Source organism: Scardinius erythrophthalmus, assembly GCF_964197995.2.
Source record: "Scardinius erythrophthalmus genome assembly, chromosome: 14".
Lineage (NCBI taxonomy): Eukaryota > Metazoa > Chordata > Actinopteri > Cypriniformes > Leuciscidae > Scardinius > Scardinius erythrophthalmus.
In genome coordinates, this window is record NC_138234.1 from 16,138,368 (window position 1) to 16,156,443 (window position 18,076).

The 18,076-nt window shown below is 35.3% G+C and overlaps 1 protein-coding gene across 1 annotated transcript; it reads right to left on the reverse strand.

Annotated features, from left to right (window-relative positions):
* Nucleotides 1–2,273: 2,273 nt before the first annotated feature.
* Nucleotides 2,274–17,621, reverse strand: LOC308702554 (uncharacterized protein). The gene is made up of 2 exons (XM_081385502.1): nt 17,425–17,621; nt 2,274–3,491 (listed from the first exon to the last, which is right to left on the reverse strand). Exons 1-2 carry the CDS (start codon nt 17,534–17,536, stop codon nt 2,338–2,340), a joined length of 1,266 nt encoding a protein of 421 aa, XP_081241628.1. The 5' UTR covers nt 17,537–17,621; the 3' UTR covers nt 2,274–2,337.
* Nucleotides 17,622–18,076: the final 455 nt, after the last annotated feature.

Below are 18,076 nucleotides of genomic sequence, written 5' to 3' on the forward strand. Positions count from 1 at the left end.
AGCGACAAGAATACTTTTTGTGCACAAAAAAAAAAAAAAAAAGAACGACTTTATTCCACTATTCATTTCCTTCTCTCTTAGTCCAGGCGTTTTAAGCCAAAATGGGGGTCAACCTTGAACAAATTGCAACAGAATCAAACTCAACTGATTTTGTATCCTCAATATGTCCCGATTAAGGAAAACAAAGCCCAGAACAATCCCATTAGGGGAAAGTTTCGAAAAAGACCCAAATATATCCTATTCATACGCCTATTCATTATTTTTCTCACATGAATAGGGTAAAAAATTTAACCTTTAGATATCACCATGACAATTCCTGGGTTGATTACTTATATCAAGACAAACAAAAAATGTATTACAAGTTTTTTGAAATTATTTGTTAACATGGACAAATGGTGGATAAACTAATTACTTATGTGCTAATTTGCATAAATACCACAACAGGTCTAAACATCGGGTATAGCCAGGTGAAAATGTCTTGTTGAATCTTGTTGACACAGAACAGTAAAATACTTAATGTTAAGGTCTGAATGGAACCCATTTAAGATACCCATGAGTATTAATACATAGAGTCAGGAAGAAGTACTTTAGAATCCAGCCTTTATTAATTTTTAAGAGATGGGGTTTGGGGCTGGGTCTGTGGGACTGTTTCTTGGGGACGAGTCTGAGGGAAGAACAGGAGACAATGGTAAGGAGAATGCATAAGACAAAAGGTAGGCAAAATAAAAAGTTAATCCCCAGAAACTGTCCCACGGACCCAGCCCCAAACCCAATCTCTGTAATAATAATTAATAAAGGCTGGTTTAAAGTACTTCTTCCTGACTCTATGTATTAATACTCATGGGTAGCTTAAATGGGTTCCAATCAGACCTTAACATTAAGTATTTTACTGTTATGTGTCAACAAGATTCAACAAGACATTTTCACCAGGCTATACCCAATGTTTAGACCTGTTGTGGTATTTATGCAAATTAGCACATAAGTAATTAGATTATGCACCGTTTGTCCATGTTAACAAATAATTAAAAAAAAATTGTAATACATTTTTTGTTTGTCTTGATATAAGTAATCAACTCAGTAATTTTCATGGTGATATCTAAAGGTTAAATTTTTTACCCTATTCATGTGAAAAAAATAATGAATAGGCGTATGAATAGGATATATTTGGGTCTTTTTCGGAACCTTCCCCTAATGGGATTCTTCTGGGCTTTTTTTTTCCTTACTCAGGACATATTGAGGATACAAAATCAGTTGAGTTTGATTCTGTTGCAATTTGTTAACCCTTTTTTCCTAAAACGCCTGGACTATCTGGGCCTCGAGTCTTTTCACGTAGTATAACTGCGCAGCACTTCTGTGTTGTACGTCACACGTAGGCTCACTATTGGCCGACGCTGGTCATGTGTGTGACGCGTGTGACGTACAACACAGAAGTGCTGCGCAGTTATACTACGTGAAAAGACTATAAAGACAATAAAGCTGTCTTAAATGAAGATCCAAATCTAATCTCAAATGTGGTTGTAACAAGGTTAGATGTTATGGCAAGGAGGAGGCAGGAACCGGCAAACAATCAACAATTTTAATAAAAAATAAACAAATACAAAAATGAAAGTAACGACAAAAACAAAATATCAAATAAAATCCAGGCCTGGCCTCTCTCATCCTTCACTGTCGTCACTCCTCCTTTTATGCTTCCACTCCTCCGTGAGAGATACGAGACCGGTGCGCCTCACAGGTGTCACTCATCAGTGATCCCGCCACCGGCCTCGCGCTGCTCTATCACGGCCCTCGGCCTCGTCCTGCTCGCCACCGTGGTTTTATGCGCACTGTAGTAACCAGTAATCTACAGTTAACAAGCCATTTGTGTAACAATTTTACAGCTCGGCGAAGCACATTCTACAAACATTGCAGTCTATTGAATCACTGCATAACAGATAATACTGATTAATAAATGCTGATTAAACATGGAGTAAAAGGATATAATAAGAAGACAAAGGGAAGGCGATGGAGCTTAAGAATCCACTCCTGTTCATTATTCTAAAATGTTTAAATATAAATTTAACAAAATACAAAAATCATAATAAAGCATGATTTGGTATTATATCATGAAGTAAACATTTATACAAGAACTTCTTAGATATTGTTCATTTGGGAGAAACTCATGTTGATCTCGGTCTTGAAGATGAACTCTGTTCATTGTAATAACTTTGAATGTTTCATTGTCCTGTCACTTGTTGTGTCTGGTCTGGGCAGATTTATAGAGAAGAGATAGATTTGATTGCTTAGTTTTATTGTTTGGTGAGGACACAGTGTCACATTTGAATGTGATGGATCCGAAGATTAATTCAGACATGATTTCAAACATTTGTTTTTTGTATGATTGAGTAGAGAAGATGATTGTCTGAAACTCTTCCCACACGGAGGGCAGTGATACGGTTTCTCTCCAGTGTGGATCCTCTCGTGTGATTTCAGGTTTCCTGACTGACTGAAACTCTTGTCACAGTGTGAACACTTGTAAGGTTTCACTCCAGTGTGGATCCTCTCATGTATTTTCAGATATTGTGAAGTTGCAAATCTCTTGTCACAGTGTGAACACTTGTAAGGTTTTTCTCCAGTGTGAATTCTCTGATGCAGCTTCAGTTCAGCATCTGTAGTAAAAGTCTTCCCACAATCAAAGCACATGTGATTCTTCACACCATTGTGTCTTTTCTGGTGTAAATTTAAAGAACCCATCTGACTAAAACTATATCCACACAAAGAGCACGTGTAAGGCTTCTCCTGTGTGTGAATTCTCATGTGGTCCTTCAGCGCATCTGCCCTAAAAAATGTTTTACTGCATCGATCACAGGTAAACGGTCTTTCACTGGAGTGACAGCGCATGTGTATTTTAAAAGTGCATGCTTTTCTGAAACTCTTCCCACATTGATCACATGTGTGTGGCCTCTCTCCAGTGTGGATTGTCAAGTGTTCCTTAAGTGATCCTTTTATTCTGAAACTAATCCCACATTGATCACATGTGTACGGCTTCTCTCCAGTGTGGATTGTCATGTGTACATTAAGGCTTCCTTTTAATGTGAAACTAATCCCACACTGATCACATGTGTGCGGCTTCTCTCCAGTGTGGATTCTCATGTGATTATTAAGGCTTCCTTTTTTTGTGAAACTCTTCCCACACTGATCACATGTGTGCAGATTCTCTCCAGTGTGGATTCTCATGTGATTATTAAGGTTTCCTTTTAATGTGTAACTCTTCCCACACTGATCACATGTGTTTGGCTTCTCTCCAGAGTGGAGTTTTATGTGTTCATTAAGGTTTCCTTTTCGTGTGAAACTCTTTCCACACTGAGGGCAGGTGAACGATTTTTTGGCTCTTCTTTTCAATAAATTACTTTCAGTCTGTGAGCGACTCAAAGACTTTTCACCAGTTTTGACATGATGATGTTTCTCCTCCGCTTCATTCAGTTCTTCCCTCTCCTCATTGTCTTCCATCAGGTCTAAAATGAAAGTAAGGAAAGGTTAATTTTCAGTAAAACAAAAAAAGAGAAATGTAAAGGGAAAGACACAAAGGTGAACCATGATGTAATATCAAAAAGAATATAACTGCTATAAAAATATTATTTTGATGCATTTATGTATGAGATCGGCCAATAAATGCCATAATCAATATTTTTAAAAAGTTTTCAGATAGTCTATTTAAGTTTTTTTTCTTAATCTGACATCCATCTCGAAATCGCTTGTAGGGTCACAGTGATCCTGGAGACTATCAGCGTCTCACGTCATAGGAAAACACACTGGATTGATTCACTCTAGGGATGTAATGTTTCTGTAATAAAAAATTTCATATCACGATTATTCATACTTTGCAGTCACGTGACTACCATGGATACCTGGCGGGCAACAAACGGGTATTTTCAACGTTGAGTCCTGTAGTTCCAGGTCTTTCTAGTAGCTATCAAGTCTATTAGCGAGCTAGCTGCATAACTTTGGACTAGGATTAACTCCAAGGTAGCTAGATTGTGTAAAGCAGACAAGGTTTTTTAAGATAATCGAGCAGTAATAATTCCTCCGTAAATAATCTAGCTCTACTGTTGGGTCATCTCTGGTTCTCATTGAAAACCATAGATATCACAAACCTCAAAACAACATATCACACACTTTTGTTGTTGTTAGCAAAAGACGACAGCTGTTACTGTGCGTTCACACCGCCACCGGCGAGAGCGGCAAAGTGCCCGGAAGTCATTCATTTTCAATAAATTCTTGCCCGCCAGCCAGTACTTGTGACGTCACGTGCAAAGTATGAATAGTGACCAAAATTATCACAACGATTATCAATATTATCACGGTTTTGTTAAAATGAGATGAAAATGTTCTAAAAGAACAGATGCGCACACAGAAAACATTTTAAGTTTTATATTTGGAAATCAACAAACAGCAAATATAATTAGCAGCTCTATGCACTTTTTTTTAAAGTATACACATTAAATTATATGATGTTGTTATTAGCAGCGCATTATAACACAGTGCACATCTCTTCTATCACTCTCTCGTTTCATTAAAATGCTATTATAAATGAGGTTTGTGGATAATTCAGCAGCAAATATTGTTATAGTGGGAAAAAAAGGTAGATAGGACAGCACAAGCAAGACCATTAATAATCTTAATTTTCATTGCGCAAAAGTATTAAGGCTTGAATACAGAGCGGCAAAGCACCAACGCGAATCCTGTGTGCAGAATGATGCGCTCGAAGCAACATGCTGCGTCATATCATTACGCCTGTTGCACTCATGGTATATGGCAGCAAAGTTTCTTGATTATTACGCAGGAATGAGAGTATAGTTCCTAGCCATATCAGCCTAGAAAATCACAACTTTTCATTTTCCGTCGGTCTTAGTACACGATGTAACTACAGAAGAGTCAAGTTTTAAATAGGAAAAATATCGAAATTCTTTGGTCATTTTTTTGAGAGAGATGCTAATGGTCCTGTCCGATTCAATGATCTATGCTAAGCTATGCTAAAAGTGGTACCGCCAGACCCGGAGATCGGCTGAATGAATTCGAAAACGGTAAAACTCAACTGTTTAACTCTGGGGGAGTTGTAAAATGAGCCTATTTCCAAAAAAAACTGGAGTATCCCTTGTTATGGCAAAAATTCTCATTAAACAATCGTCACTGCGTAAGAGACACTCTGAAATTCAAATGATCATTAAAAGTATTTTATTCTTGCAAGAAGGCCCAGCTGCCACACAGAAGTCAAGAGTACAGTCTGTGGAACAAGTGCGACAACGAGGGAGGAAGAAACAGAGCCTTTATATCTTTTCCAAGGTCTCTTACAGGCCGGCTCTTATCTATAGAAGGACAGGTTCTCTAGTGATCTAATTCTTCTGAGTTTATTCCTACAAACTCAGAAGTCCCAAATGGGACCACCTCTGATCCCAAGGGGTCAGAGGTTCCCTTCTCAGCTGTCTCCCCCTTTGTCTCACAGTGTTCACATAAGTTCAGAAACACAAGTCAGCTATAATATTATTTCAAAGTCTTACTGCAAATGGAGATTCATACTGCAATCAATGAAAATCAAAAAATTCCATTACACCCTTTAAGTAGAAAAGTGGCTAAAATTTTAGAACAAGTACTAGTGTCATTAAAAACAAAAATTAGTTTCTGAAGCGAGACTTAGGTACCGTAAGAAGTCAGTAAGAACTTCAAAAGACAAGAGAGCGTTAATGGTAAAGAGAAGTTTCAGAGTCCAGAAGAAGAGATGGAAAAAGACACTGGGACTTAGACTATGCTAGTCTGACTTTTAACCCAACATTCAATGAAGAATAGTTTATAAGCAGGAATATTAGACTTATAAATCATGTCAAGTCGTACTGCAAACATAAGTAAACAGGTAGGAGTTAAAAATTACATAACCATATAGTGCCTATGCTGACAGGAGGTTAAAGCATTAGAAAATGCATATAGGTGAGCTGAGATTTCGCTACAAGACAAACGTGTATCTGTCTTAGATAAAGACAAATATAATGACCGATTACTGAGAGAAAGATAGTAAAAGATAGTAACAACTAAATAATATGAATAATACGAAGTAATAAATAAATATGTAAATTACATAAGTGGACAAACAAACAAACATAAATAGAATATTTCATATTTTATTGGCTACTTTAGTCTTGAACAAAATTTAAAATAATGACTACAGCAGAGACAACACTATCTCACGACCAATTCGTACGAATTCGTACGAATGATAAAAAGATGGCTAATTCGTACGAATTTGTACGACCTCACTCGTACGAATTTGTACGATTTGTCTAAACCCACGTGATGGGTAGGTTTAGGGGCGGGGTCAGGAGTAGGTCATTCGTATGAATTCATGCGAATTGGGCAATTCGTAAAATATGAACGATTTTGCAAAAATCTTACTAATTCGTACGAGTGAGGTCGTATGAATTCTTACGAATTAGCCACCTTGTAGAATTTGTACGTTTTCCCGTGAGATCGGGTTATACTACACTCTAAAATTGGCTGGGTTAAAAACAACCCAATTGGCAACCCAGTGCTGGGTAAATATTGGACAGAACACATGCTGGGTTAAATTAACCCAGTGACATTTTAACCCAGCAGGCTGGGTTGTCTAGAAACCCAAGATGTAGTAATTTTTTTTACCATTAATGGGTTTGCTATTCTGGGTTATTTTTGCTGGGTTATTTTTATTTTTCTTATAATTTCACCTGTGCTTTACTGTAAAACTTTGAATTAAGAAACAATGAAGAACATGTTTAGACTTAAAATAATTTTTAATGCTTGTCAACTGACATTCACAAATGTGTTAAAATTGGCAACAATGACAACAAACTGCACATTAAATTTAAATGCAAAAATCATTTAGTGCTGACATCAAAAGTAGTTCAATATTGTCAGTTTTAATAAATAAATAAAGATTAGTTCTGAAACTATTACATGTTTAACGGTTTAAATACAGTGACATTGACAATTATATTTTAAATTCAGCAAATGCAAAATCATTTAAAAATACATCAAGTATTAAATAGTCAAATACAATTAAAGAAAGAAAGAAGATTAGTTCTGAACAATGACATTTATACGTTTAACTATTACATGTGTAACGGTCTAAATACGCAGTGAAATCAACAGACAATTCATTTTAAAGTCAGCGAATGCAAAATCATTTTTAAAATATGCAAAAATGTACACAAGTATAGTTAAATAAAGTCAAATACAGTTAAGAAAGAAAGAAAATTAGTTTTGAACAATGTCATTTATACCATTTAATTCTTTAATTAAAGGAAATTAAAGTGAAATTCACAGATGTGCAAAATTGTAGGCCTATTTTACAGTATGTACACAGTGAAATTTACTTTTTTTTGACTCCGAAGAAGAAGACGACTCTTAGACACGGGTTATGTAGACTCTGCCCGGTTTAGAAACTCCACCATGTTCGTTCCGACCTATAAAAGAAAATAAACACAAAAATACAGAGTTTAAATGGTAACGGTTTCATTATTCAGTTGAAGTCAGTTCAGTGTTGATTCAATTCAGTTCAATAACTGTGTGAAGTTTATCATGAAATGGAGTTTATCATGATTTCAACAATAAATATTTTTATTTGGTGAAAAGCCATATAATAAGTGGTATGCTTTACATTATGTCTTGTTTGATCTTGTTTTTTTTTGTCTAGGATCAAACACTGTCTAGGACTGTTGCTTAACAGGAATTGTTTTGAGGTAATGTACATCCAGTCAGTTTTCATCACAAAATAAACTCCTTCAGGGTGATATGAGATCCCTCCACTTTGTGTTGATTACCCTGTTGAAGTTTATTCTGCAATATCAACTGGCTGGATGTACAGTATCCCTTGCGTAATGCACAGGCAGTTCCAGACAGGTTACAATGCAATTTAAATAGCAGTTATGCGGTTTTATACTTACTAGATGAAGATCAACGAAAGCCTTTCTAGCTTCGTCAATAGATGGCCGATTTACCTTCTGACCAATACACTGTGGCAGGAAGAAGAAGGGGAAGGACCAAAAGAGCAAAATCACCTCTATTCTCTGCAGAAAAGAGACATAACATCTCAGAAACAGGACCAGCTACAACACATATACTAAAGTTTGTGCAGTAAGCTACAGACATAAAAAATAAATATGCAATAATGATACTAAATACCTTGCCTTTTATGTTGTATTGAAGATTTAAAACAACAAACATCACCTTGTGGAATATTTTCCAAAGACTGATTAAATTTTTCTAAATTAATTGCAATCCTTAAAATTCTGTTACATAAAATAGGCTATCTCCCTTTGGAGTGACTGATTTTTGTAACCTTACAGATCTTTTTTATGCAAACAGCAACACAACACACTAAAGTTGAAAAAAAAAAAAATAAAAAGAATAGTAGGGCCATACTATAATAGGTTTGAATAGTAGGTTCATTAAAAAATGAACATACTGATATTTATCCAAATGAATCGACATTGAATCAAGATCGGAATCGAACCACAAGCTTAGGTATAAATTGCTAAATTAAGAAGTTGGCAGCCTACCTATATTTAAGCACGGATCAAATGTATATGCGTTAAGTTCCGCGAGGTTGAGTTGATTATCACAGGCAGTCAAAAGCAGCTAAACATGAACTTACCGTTAAACTTGTCGATAAGACTGGGTAACTGCCACTCGAAGAGAAGAGTTCATATCCATATGGTTTTCTAACTAGGAAAAAAAACGAAATTTTAAATTACACCACTTACCAAAAACGAATTTATGTAGCCTATGTAAAAAATACTTTTTGTACCACACCAAATCACCTCACTGGTCCAACCCACGGCAAGTGATGCACGCACACGCACGCACTTTGAAAGTGTTCGCGGTGCTGATAAGTCGATTCATTTCCGGGAATCATTTTGTTTCAAACTTGGAAGTGTGAACAGGTTTATTGAACAAGATGGTAGTTTCTTTTATACCTGCGGTCCCACGACATTTACGTAGGCTACTTTTTATGTTTTTTACATGTCGGTAAGGACAATTGCAGGCGTTTTACCTAAGAGCAGCGAGTCATATTACTCAATTGTTTTGTTTTGAGTGACTCGACTCACTTTGTTCAATTCGCTTGTCAGTGACAGAAACGACTCTTTCCTCTGTTTTCACAGATATTCACATATTTCATAGTTCCGTGTGATACAGAATCATTAACTGTATTAATCTGTCGTCTCACATTAAAATGACTATGCGAGTCAATATCTGATTCTGAGGTAACTGTTTGTCGTACAAGTTGCATCACCAATTTTAGTCTGACTATATAAGTTTAAGAATTATTGGTGCGAAAAAAGTTATAATTGTGCTAATTCAAACTAAATATTAATAAAGAATAAAATAAAACATTATATAAACTTACCTTAAAACAGTTGCACCCAGCTGCTTTGCCCCTTTGTCCTCTCAAAATGACAGCTTGGGAGCGAATTTAAACATCTCCAAGGCGGGAAGCTCGTGAAACAACCCAGCGTTGCGACCCAGCAGGTTTAACCCAAAAACTGGAAAATTAAAACTACCCAAAGGTGTTTAAAATGTGATAAAATAACCCAACAAAATTACCCAACAGACTTGACCCAGCATTCTGGGTTAAAAAACAACCCAGCATTTTTTAGAGTGTAATGGTAGAAGGTTTTAAAGGATTTGAAATGCATTCCAGCCGCTCAAGATAGCCAAGGAAACACCCTGGACAGTGAAATTTAAATTTAATAATTTGATTGAGGTCCCAATAAAGCAAAACTGTTTAAAAGCTGTAGAAGTTGTTAAAATTGTCTAGGAAGTCAAGTTTGAGGATTTAATAAGTATATATACAAAAGATTATTAATGTTTAACGAGTTTGAGTTTAAGAGTTTTAGATTTTGGAATATGAAGTGGTTTATACGCATAAAATACATAGCTTAATGGGTTACATTAAAACATGTTATTGCTAGCAAATAATGAAGCATATTTACACATTTAATTAAACTAAACCGGAATAAGCTGAAATGTTAGGGCAATTAAAGCAGCCATGTGAAAGACGTTGAGTTCTATAGGGAAAAAAAAAATGTGTTGTAGTTTGTGCCGAATGTGCGAATATAAAACCAGCTTTACCCAAGTATTAATAATAATGCATTTATTTTATATAGCACCTTTAAAAGTTGCTTTCTCAAAGCGCTTTACAGGCAAACACAAGAAGGAAAACTACACATTTTAAATACAAATATAAACAAATAAAATGGACAATCATGTAAATCCTAAAATAAAATGTTTTAAAAAGAGATTTAAGTCACTAAAGTGTTGCTTCACTGCTGTTGTATTGTCAGTAACTTTACCCTAAGTATCTAGTGCGATTATAACTAGACTAATGAGACAAAAACATTAGGACATTTGAATATTGATATTAATACAATATGATATCAATTAATAAAATAAAATAAAAATAAAAACATACCTTGCTTCTGAGAAAAAGTATAGCAGTTCTGTGCAAAAGATATTCCAAGTTCCGAGGTCAAAAGATATGCTTCATTTGACGAACAACTACAGTTAGAGAGCCTCAAATGTGGAAACACTGCAGTGAGGAAGAAAAATAAAATAAAAATAAAAGCAAAACATTATAATAAAAGGACGATTGACATCTTATGCTGTAACAACTATTAATAGCCAGATTAAAAAGTCATAAAAAAGGAAAGAGGTTTCTTAAAAAAAGTACACTTGTTTGTGAAACTATGTGCACTGAAGACTGAAGATTTCAATTTGAAGTAAAAAAAATAAGCATGAGAGGGGGAGTCATAGCAGGCAGAGCTCAGGGGAGTATCTCAAGGTCACTCGACGGGAGTTTTACCAGACATGCCAGCAATACATGGAGAGAAACAGGGTTTGATTTAAACTGTTTTGTAAAACGGAAAATAGACTGCCAGGTAAACAAACTGATTTAGCTCTAAAGCTTTAAAAAATGTTGGGGGGACTTAACCTCTTGTATAGACTAAACCTTTTTCTGAACCTTTTAGCCCAACCAGACAATTTTAAAGAAAACACAGAGATATGATATTATTACAGCTGATAAGCTAGCTTGACTTGAAGAAAAGTAGAGAAACGGAAACAGAATTTATAATATATAACAGATATTGGACCAAATTTAACAGCTTAAGTTTTGACTGATAACAAGGTACATATTCCTAAATGGGGACAGACATTATAATATTACTATTGTATATGTTAAAGATATAATGCTATTGTAAAGATATGCCACAATTATAATGGAGTTGTTTAAAAGTCAAATATGGAGGTTAAATATAGTGAACAAGAAATAAGATATTAAAATAATTAAGTGGGTTACATATTATAGTAGTTCATGGATTTGTAGGAAGTCCTAGTGACTGGCATTGCATGAGTGCACTGCACACTCAATGCTGGGTCGCACAAGGAAAGTAACTTGTTGTTAACCCCAATGCCAAACAGATATGTGGATGATCCACTGTGGTGACCCCTATAACGGGAGAAGCCGGAAGAAACATAGATAGAGAAAGCGGATGGATTGTCGGAATGAATTTAGAAAAAAAAAATAATAATGATAAAATAATAACTTACATAACAAAAGTAAATGTATAATTATTACTACGGTGAAAGAGATAGTGACTGCTTTAGACTGACCACATAGTTTGAGGATATTTAGAACAAAGACAAGGTTTGAATATTGATTAACTGAAATGAGTTTGTTTTAATATAAAGTATTAAGATATGCAGCAGAGTGATCAAAATGCAAGAACAGCTGTTAATAGCCTACTAATAAAAGTTGTAGGCAAGATGTGATAAATGAAATTAATATTTTTCATTTTACAGCTATTTAACAAACTGAAAATCAACAAGTACTGCATGCAAAGTGACTGAGAAATGTCTGAATAAGCTTACATGGAGATTAGCCATTTACAGATGTAAAAATAATAATAAAAATGAGGATAGTTGACTAAGAAACTTGGAGTTATTAGAATATTTCCTCTGATTTAAAAGAAAAACAAAAAAAACAAGGTGACAAATGAAATTTAACAATAAAAGTATGATTAAGATAAAGATAAAGAAAAGCTTGTTAAGTTAGAGATAACTAGAGAGGTTTTATCAGGACTGGGGTTAGGTTAATTTAATGATAAATTGAAAAAGAAGATTGTCAACAAACAATGAAAGAACCTAGTGTGTTGTTGTCTGCCAGGACTGTAGGATGAGTTATCCTTAAAGTAATAATGAATGACACAGTGACTATCAGCGAGCACATGGATGCATACTGTTTATGTAACAGGGTTGCAGTGGACTAAATATGATGAATGTTTGAAAGACATTAACCAAAGTAATTTGCTGGTATATATGGTAGGCAATAGGCATAGAATTTGGGGCATTGACTGTTGGAGAATTTCATCTGTCTCATACATGAGTCCAAATGCATGATATAAATATTAAAGGAACTAGGCCTAAGATGTGGGAGGCCTAAAATTATGGGAAGCAGAGAGAACAAGTCAAAAGGGGACAAAATGATGGGAAACACAGAACATGTCAAAAGTGTATGTGAGGATAAAAACTGGGAAAGAGTCGTGTGAGGACAAGACAGAAAAACTGGGTGAAAGGTTGAATGAGACTAGAGATGGAAAAGTACCCAAAAACCATATGCAAAGTCATTATCAAAAAAGCGCATGCGTGAAATATGGCCACCAATAGAAATGAAACATCGATGCAGGTGTTTCCAATCGTGGCGAAGTGCCAAGGTGGAGCCAAAAGAAAAAGATAACTACACTAACGCTAATTGGACACCAAGAGATAAGAATAATGTATAAGACCAGAGTGCAGACCATTGTAAGATCAGATGTCCGGATGGCCAGCCGGCTTCTCACTTTGTTGCTTGTCAATAAAGTTAATTCTTCTGACCTGGAACCTCGACTCTGAGAAACTTCTTTGAGACCTGAACCAAAAAGAACTTTGAATTTGCCACAACCTTTGGTGATTTAACCATTTAAGGCAAAATTACCGAACAAAGGTGTACAAAGAAATCAGACTTGGAAACAGCTGGGTATTTCTAGCGTCGTAAATATGGTCATAATATATTGAAATAAATACAAATGACGTACAAAGCAAGTGGCTGCTGGTTTTGTCCCAGGAGACTTGGGACAAAACTAGAGAGCCTAAAATCTTGCTTTGAAGAAGGCAAAATATTCCAACCAAAGTGAGAATGGTTAATGGAAACAATTGCTAAAAGCTATTTACAATATAGCGTAAGAATGTATCACAATAAAAAATCTCCCAAAAAGGGGGAATGTGAGTAAATGCATAATATATTTTAAAAAAAAAAAAGTCCAAATGACATGATTGAAAGGCAGAGCTGATCCTGTGTGCCAGTGAACTTCTGGAAGGGGGAGAGCCTGCTAGCAGAGGTTCACTCAGCACTTCAGGCTGGTCTTCAAGGAAATAGTGAACAGGACCAGCAAAGCACCTCGATTGCCTGTGCCAAGAGAAAGAGCTGGCACAAGATTAACAAATCAGTAAAATATTAAAAGTTTTTGATGTGGGTAGAGTGATACTTTGGAATTTACTTAATCAAAAACAATTAAAGGAAATAGTCCAAAAAGAGGGAAGAATAATGCTGCAATATAGAAAAATACTGCTAATATAAATCAATTGCTGTGGGTAAATGATAATTATTGATTGTTTAAATTATTATGAATGTAGCAGCAATTTGGCATTTTGTTGATTTTACTGTAGCCTAACTGTACAAGCGATTTAAGTGAACTAAAGCTTTTTGGTATAAAATATAGAAAGTGGAAAAATATATTTAATAGTACATAAAGAACATTTGAATAGTGCACTATGGAACTACTGAAATTATGGGATTCTCATATCTGCAAAATCTTGCCTGATGAAACCACCGTATAAAGCACTAGCAAATAGGTGATGTAAATTAGGTGATGTAAATAATAAAAAACAACAACAATGATATTAGTATTACAAACAGAAAGAACAAGATGTTTTGAAGTGAATGTCCTGATAGAAATATTTAATAGGAAGGTAAACGAAGATTATTCACTGTGCAACATTACAGGAAATTAAGATTTTGTCGATAAGAGAGAAAAGTATACATTTGGTTAGAACTGGAATATTTGGGGAAAATGAAAAGACATCTGTAAACACTGCAACCGTATAGTCAGTCTTAGCAAAGTTTAAGAAGAACATTCATGGACAAATTAAATATGAATTGTGTAAGAATGTAATTTAGAAAATGGCATAGAAGGAAATCCTATAAGTCTTAATACAGTTATGGAGACTTATTTGGTGATAATGAAACTAATATTTTGAAAATTATTAAATAATGTGAAGAATATTGAAGAATATTCTAGCATTGGCTAGAAGGAAAAATAACCAAGAGATAATGGTAATATAAGATAAAATAATACATGGATAGGGGGCTAATACCTCCTACTTGTACTAAGAGTGAGAAATGAAAAATGATATAAAACATGGGTTATTTTTAAACATCATCCTAAATATCATGATAAAATAAAAAATGAAAATAGACAGTATTTCTTTTTAGAAACGAAGAGTGATATTAAATCATGAATACATGATAGCATATGGAGCATGTAAGGCCAATAATATTTAATGAGAGTTACATAAAATAGATTAGGATTATGGAAAATATTGCAGTATCTGTTATATTAAAGTATTTTAATATGCAGAAAGAAGACTAGAAAGACTAGAAAAATTGGGAGAGAAACTGGACAAGGATGGTCAATCAACTTGTAGAAGAGTGGAGAAAACAACTTACAGTTAATTTATTATGAAAATTAGCTCATTATAAATAATAGGTGCTAGTAGACATATTGTAATGTTGACCTGATTGCCACTCCTGGATGCAGGCTTATCATGCAGGTGTTTGAGAACAGCAAGAGAGCAGATGAGGACAAACAAGCTCTAATTATGATCCATGCAAGAGCACCAAATGGCCTTGACTGAATCTGGAACCCTTCCAAAGAAGGGGGCGGAAATAGACTGTAAAACAAGATAGACTGTAATAGCAAGAAACGGCCACTCTGCATCCACCAGCACTGACACCTTAGCTGGGGCCAGTTAAACCTTTTGGGAAATCCTGGTAAATATTATTACTTTTAAATAAATTAAAAAAAAAAAAAAACCCGTAGAACTAAAAGGACTATTATGAAGTGGGTGTTTGATATTGTAAACACGAATATACTTATGATAAAATCTAATAATTTTATGTAATCTATAATGCCAAGTATTTATGGTTTTTACTGACTGATAAATACATGTTGATTTAAGAAAACTAAATATATTATTGTAAATGAATAAATAATATTTTAATTGTATTATGTGAAAAGGTATTATACTATAGTAACAAACAAATCCGGGGTTAGAAAAGATTATACCTTTTAGATTTAATTAAGGAGACATTTAGGGCGAGAACTCCTGATAAGACAATTTAATTATTGGGTTAATTCTTGAAGATTTAAAATGTGTGTGATGCCACCAAATACTGATGCAACAAAGTGTGAACCTTATAATGGGGATGTTAAGATAATTTATAGAAATTACTGAAAACGTTGTTGGTTTTGCTTTTGAAATATTTTTAAATCTTTATGAATTAAAGAATTCATTGGCTTCAGTGGACTTTGAATGTATATAATATATTAAGGAAATTAAAGTATATGCTATGCTAATTGAAGAAGAAACTCTTGTGACCGTAGGGCATGTTAAAAGATGAACTCGTAAATTGAATTTAAAATATAAAAGGTTTAAAGATGGACATTATTAACTTGAGAGATGGGAGATGGGCATTATCAAACCTAGGGAGATGTTTGAACTTGTAGTTGGGGCAAGAAAACCCATCATACCCCAGATACTAACTTTGTGCCCTAAAGATCCGAGGAGATGTCAGCGGCACGTTTCCAAGGTACTTCACTTGGAAGCGAATCCCCTAGCTGGGCTTCTGCAGACCTTGTCTGATGCTGAGCCGGGGGAGGAGCCGCGGCTCTAAGGGGAAGACAGGGTGCTTGTAGTAATGGATTCTTTTTGAGATCCAAATTGGCCTAATACATGATAAACAAGCAGAGCACAAAGTTTTGCCCCTTGATACATAAATAATTTTAATACAATTACAAAAGAAATATAATTGATTATTTATGTTATGGGAACCAGAAAACAACACTGGGTGAAATATTGCATGAACTGTAACAAACCAGTCTATTTAAGAATGATGGACAAATGTCCATGTTATTTGGTAAAGTTTGATGAAGTGAACAAAGTTTGTGCTACAATTATGAGAATGAAGGATAAAGAGTCAGGATAATTGCATGAAGGGGTGTTGTATAATATCAAGAGAATGCAATTACCTGCCTCCTTGTTTATTGTAGATGCCTTTTTATTACACATATTTAGCCAATGTATTGGATATAATGCATTGCATTCAATGTTGTTATTTATTTTGTTTGTTAAAGATAGCTTATATAGTTTTGGCATAGATACAGTAATTGGTTATGTATGTATATGTGACTGTGCCATCCCATGTTGAGAGGAGCAGAAAAGTGTGATTATGTGTGAGCGCTAGAGAACTCCTAGAACTTTAAATGAACTCGGCCATCTTAGTTGAGTTTACTGGAGTTCAAGGACATGAAGAGGTGGACCGTTTGCACTTGCCTGGAGAAGGATCTGGGAAACTTTGAAGGAGTATCAACCTAACGCCTGTTGTAAACAACAGGAGTATAAAAGACTGATGAACTGATTGCCTCGGGGATACTGATATGCCAGTGCCTTTATATTTTGGTTTATTATAAAAAGAAAAGTAACCAATTAAAATAAATTTAATTACAAAATTTGCCTACTGAGACTTAGATTTATGATGCTGGAAGACTTTTAATGAGAACATACCACAGAGGAGTCTTCTGACCAAATTGTAAGTACCTTTTGAATGCTTATGGTTTAGGTCAGATTAGACTTTCTTTACCTTACCTGAGAATAATAAATAAATAGGTAAAAGGTGTAGAGTAAAGTACACACCATAAAACATCTGAAAAAATAACCTCTTTCTCCAGTTTTGCATCTTTTCATCAACACTGTTCCTGATTTTACTTGTGTGTTTTCTTACAGAAACGCAAGGAAGATGATGACATAGTATACTCAAGTGTTATGACCTAAGAAGCAAAATTACTTTTTTTTACTAAAATTACTAGAGCAGTGTTTCTCAACTAGAAGCTCATGACCCAAATATTGTTCAGATGGAAGCAATGCCGCATGCAAATATAAAAATGCTTCTAACCTTACTGTAATCATAGATACTGCTAGGGAAACAGTTAGGAAGAAAACCCTGTCATATTCAGCCAATTTAATGTTAATAATAAATATGCAGCTCACTGTAATTGTCACGGGGACACACAGGAAAGTAGGTAGATCCAAAAGCAGTATGGCAGTAGTGGTTAAAGTATAATCCAAAATCGTAGTCATCCAGGCAGGGGTCAAAGTCCATATAATCAATCCAAACACAAATGAACGAGAAACAAAACGAGAACAGACTAGAAACAGACCTCAGAAGTGTGGTGACAATACAACGACTCCGTGATATGGACTGAAACAGACAGGGTATTTATACACAGAAACTAAACAATGTAATGGGAAACAGCTGCGTGCAATGATGAGTGATGAGAACAGACAAAGCATCGTGGGAAATGCAGTTCCAGAATGAATGGCGACAGTAAGGAAGAGAGACCTCTAGTGGACACCCAGGGAAACACAAACCAGACACTGTGACATAACCCCCTAGCGGACAGTTGATGATCCCTCGGGCGGCCACGGCGGAGACGACCCCTCGGGTGGCCACGGTGGAGACGACCCCTCGGGCGGCCACGGAACAGGCACCTGCTCAGGAACAGACACCGGCTCAGGAACAGGGACAGACACAGGGTCAGGAACAGACACCAGCTCAGAAACAGGAACAGGCACAGGTTCGACGGCGGCCATCTTGTCAGGGGACAAGTCTTTTCACGTAGTATAACTGCGCAGCGCTTCT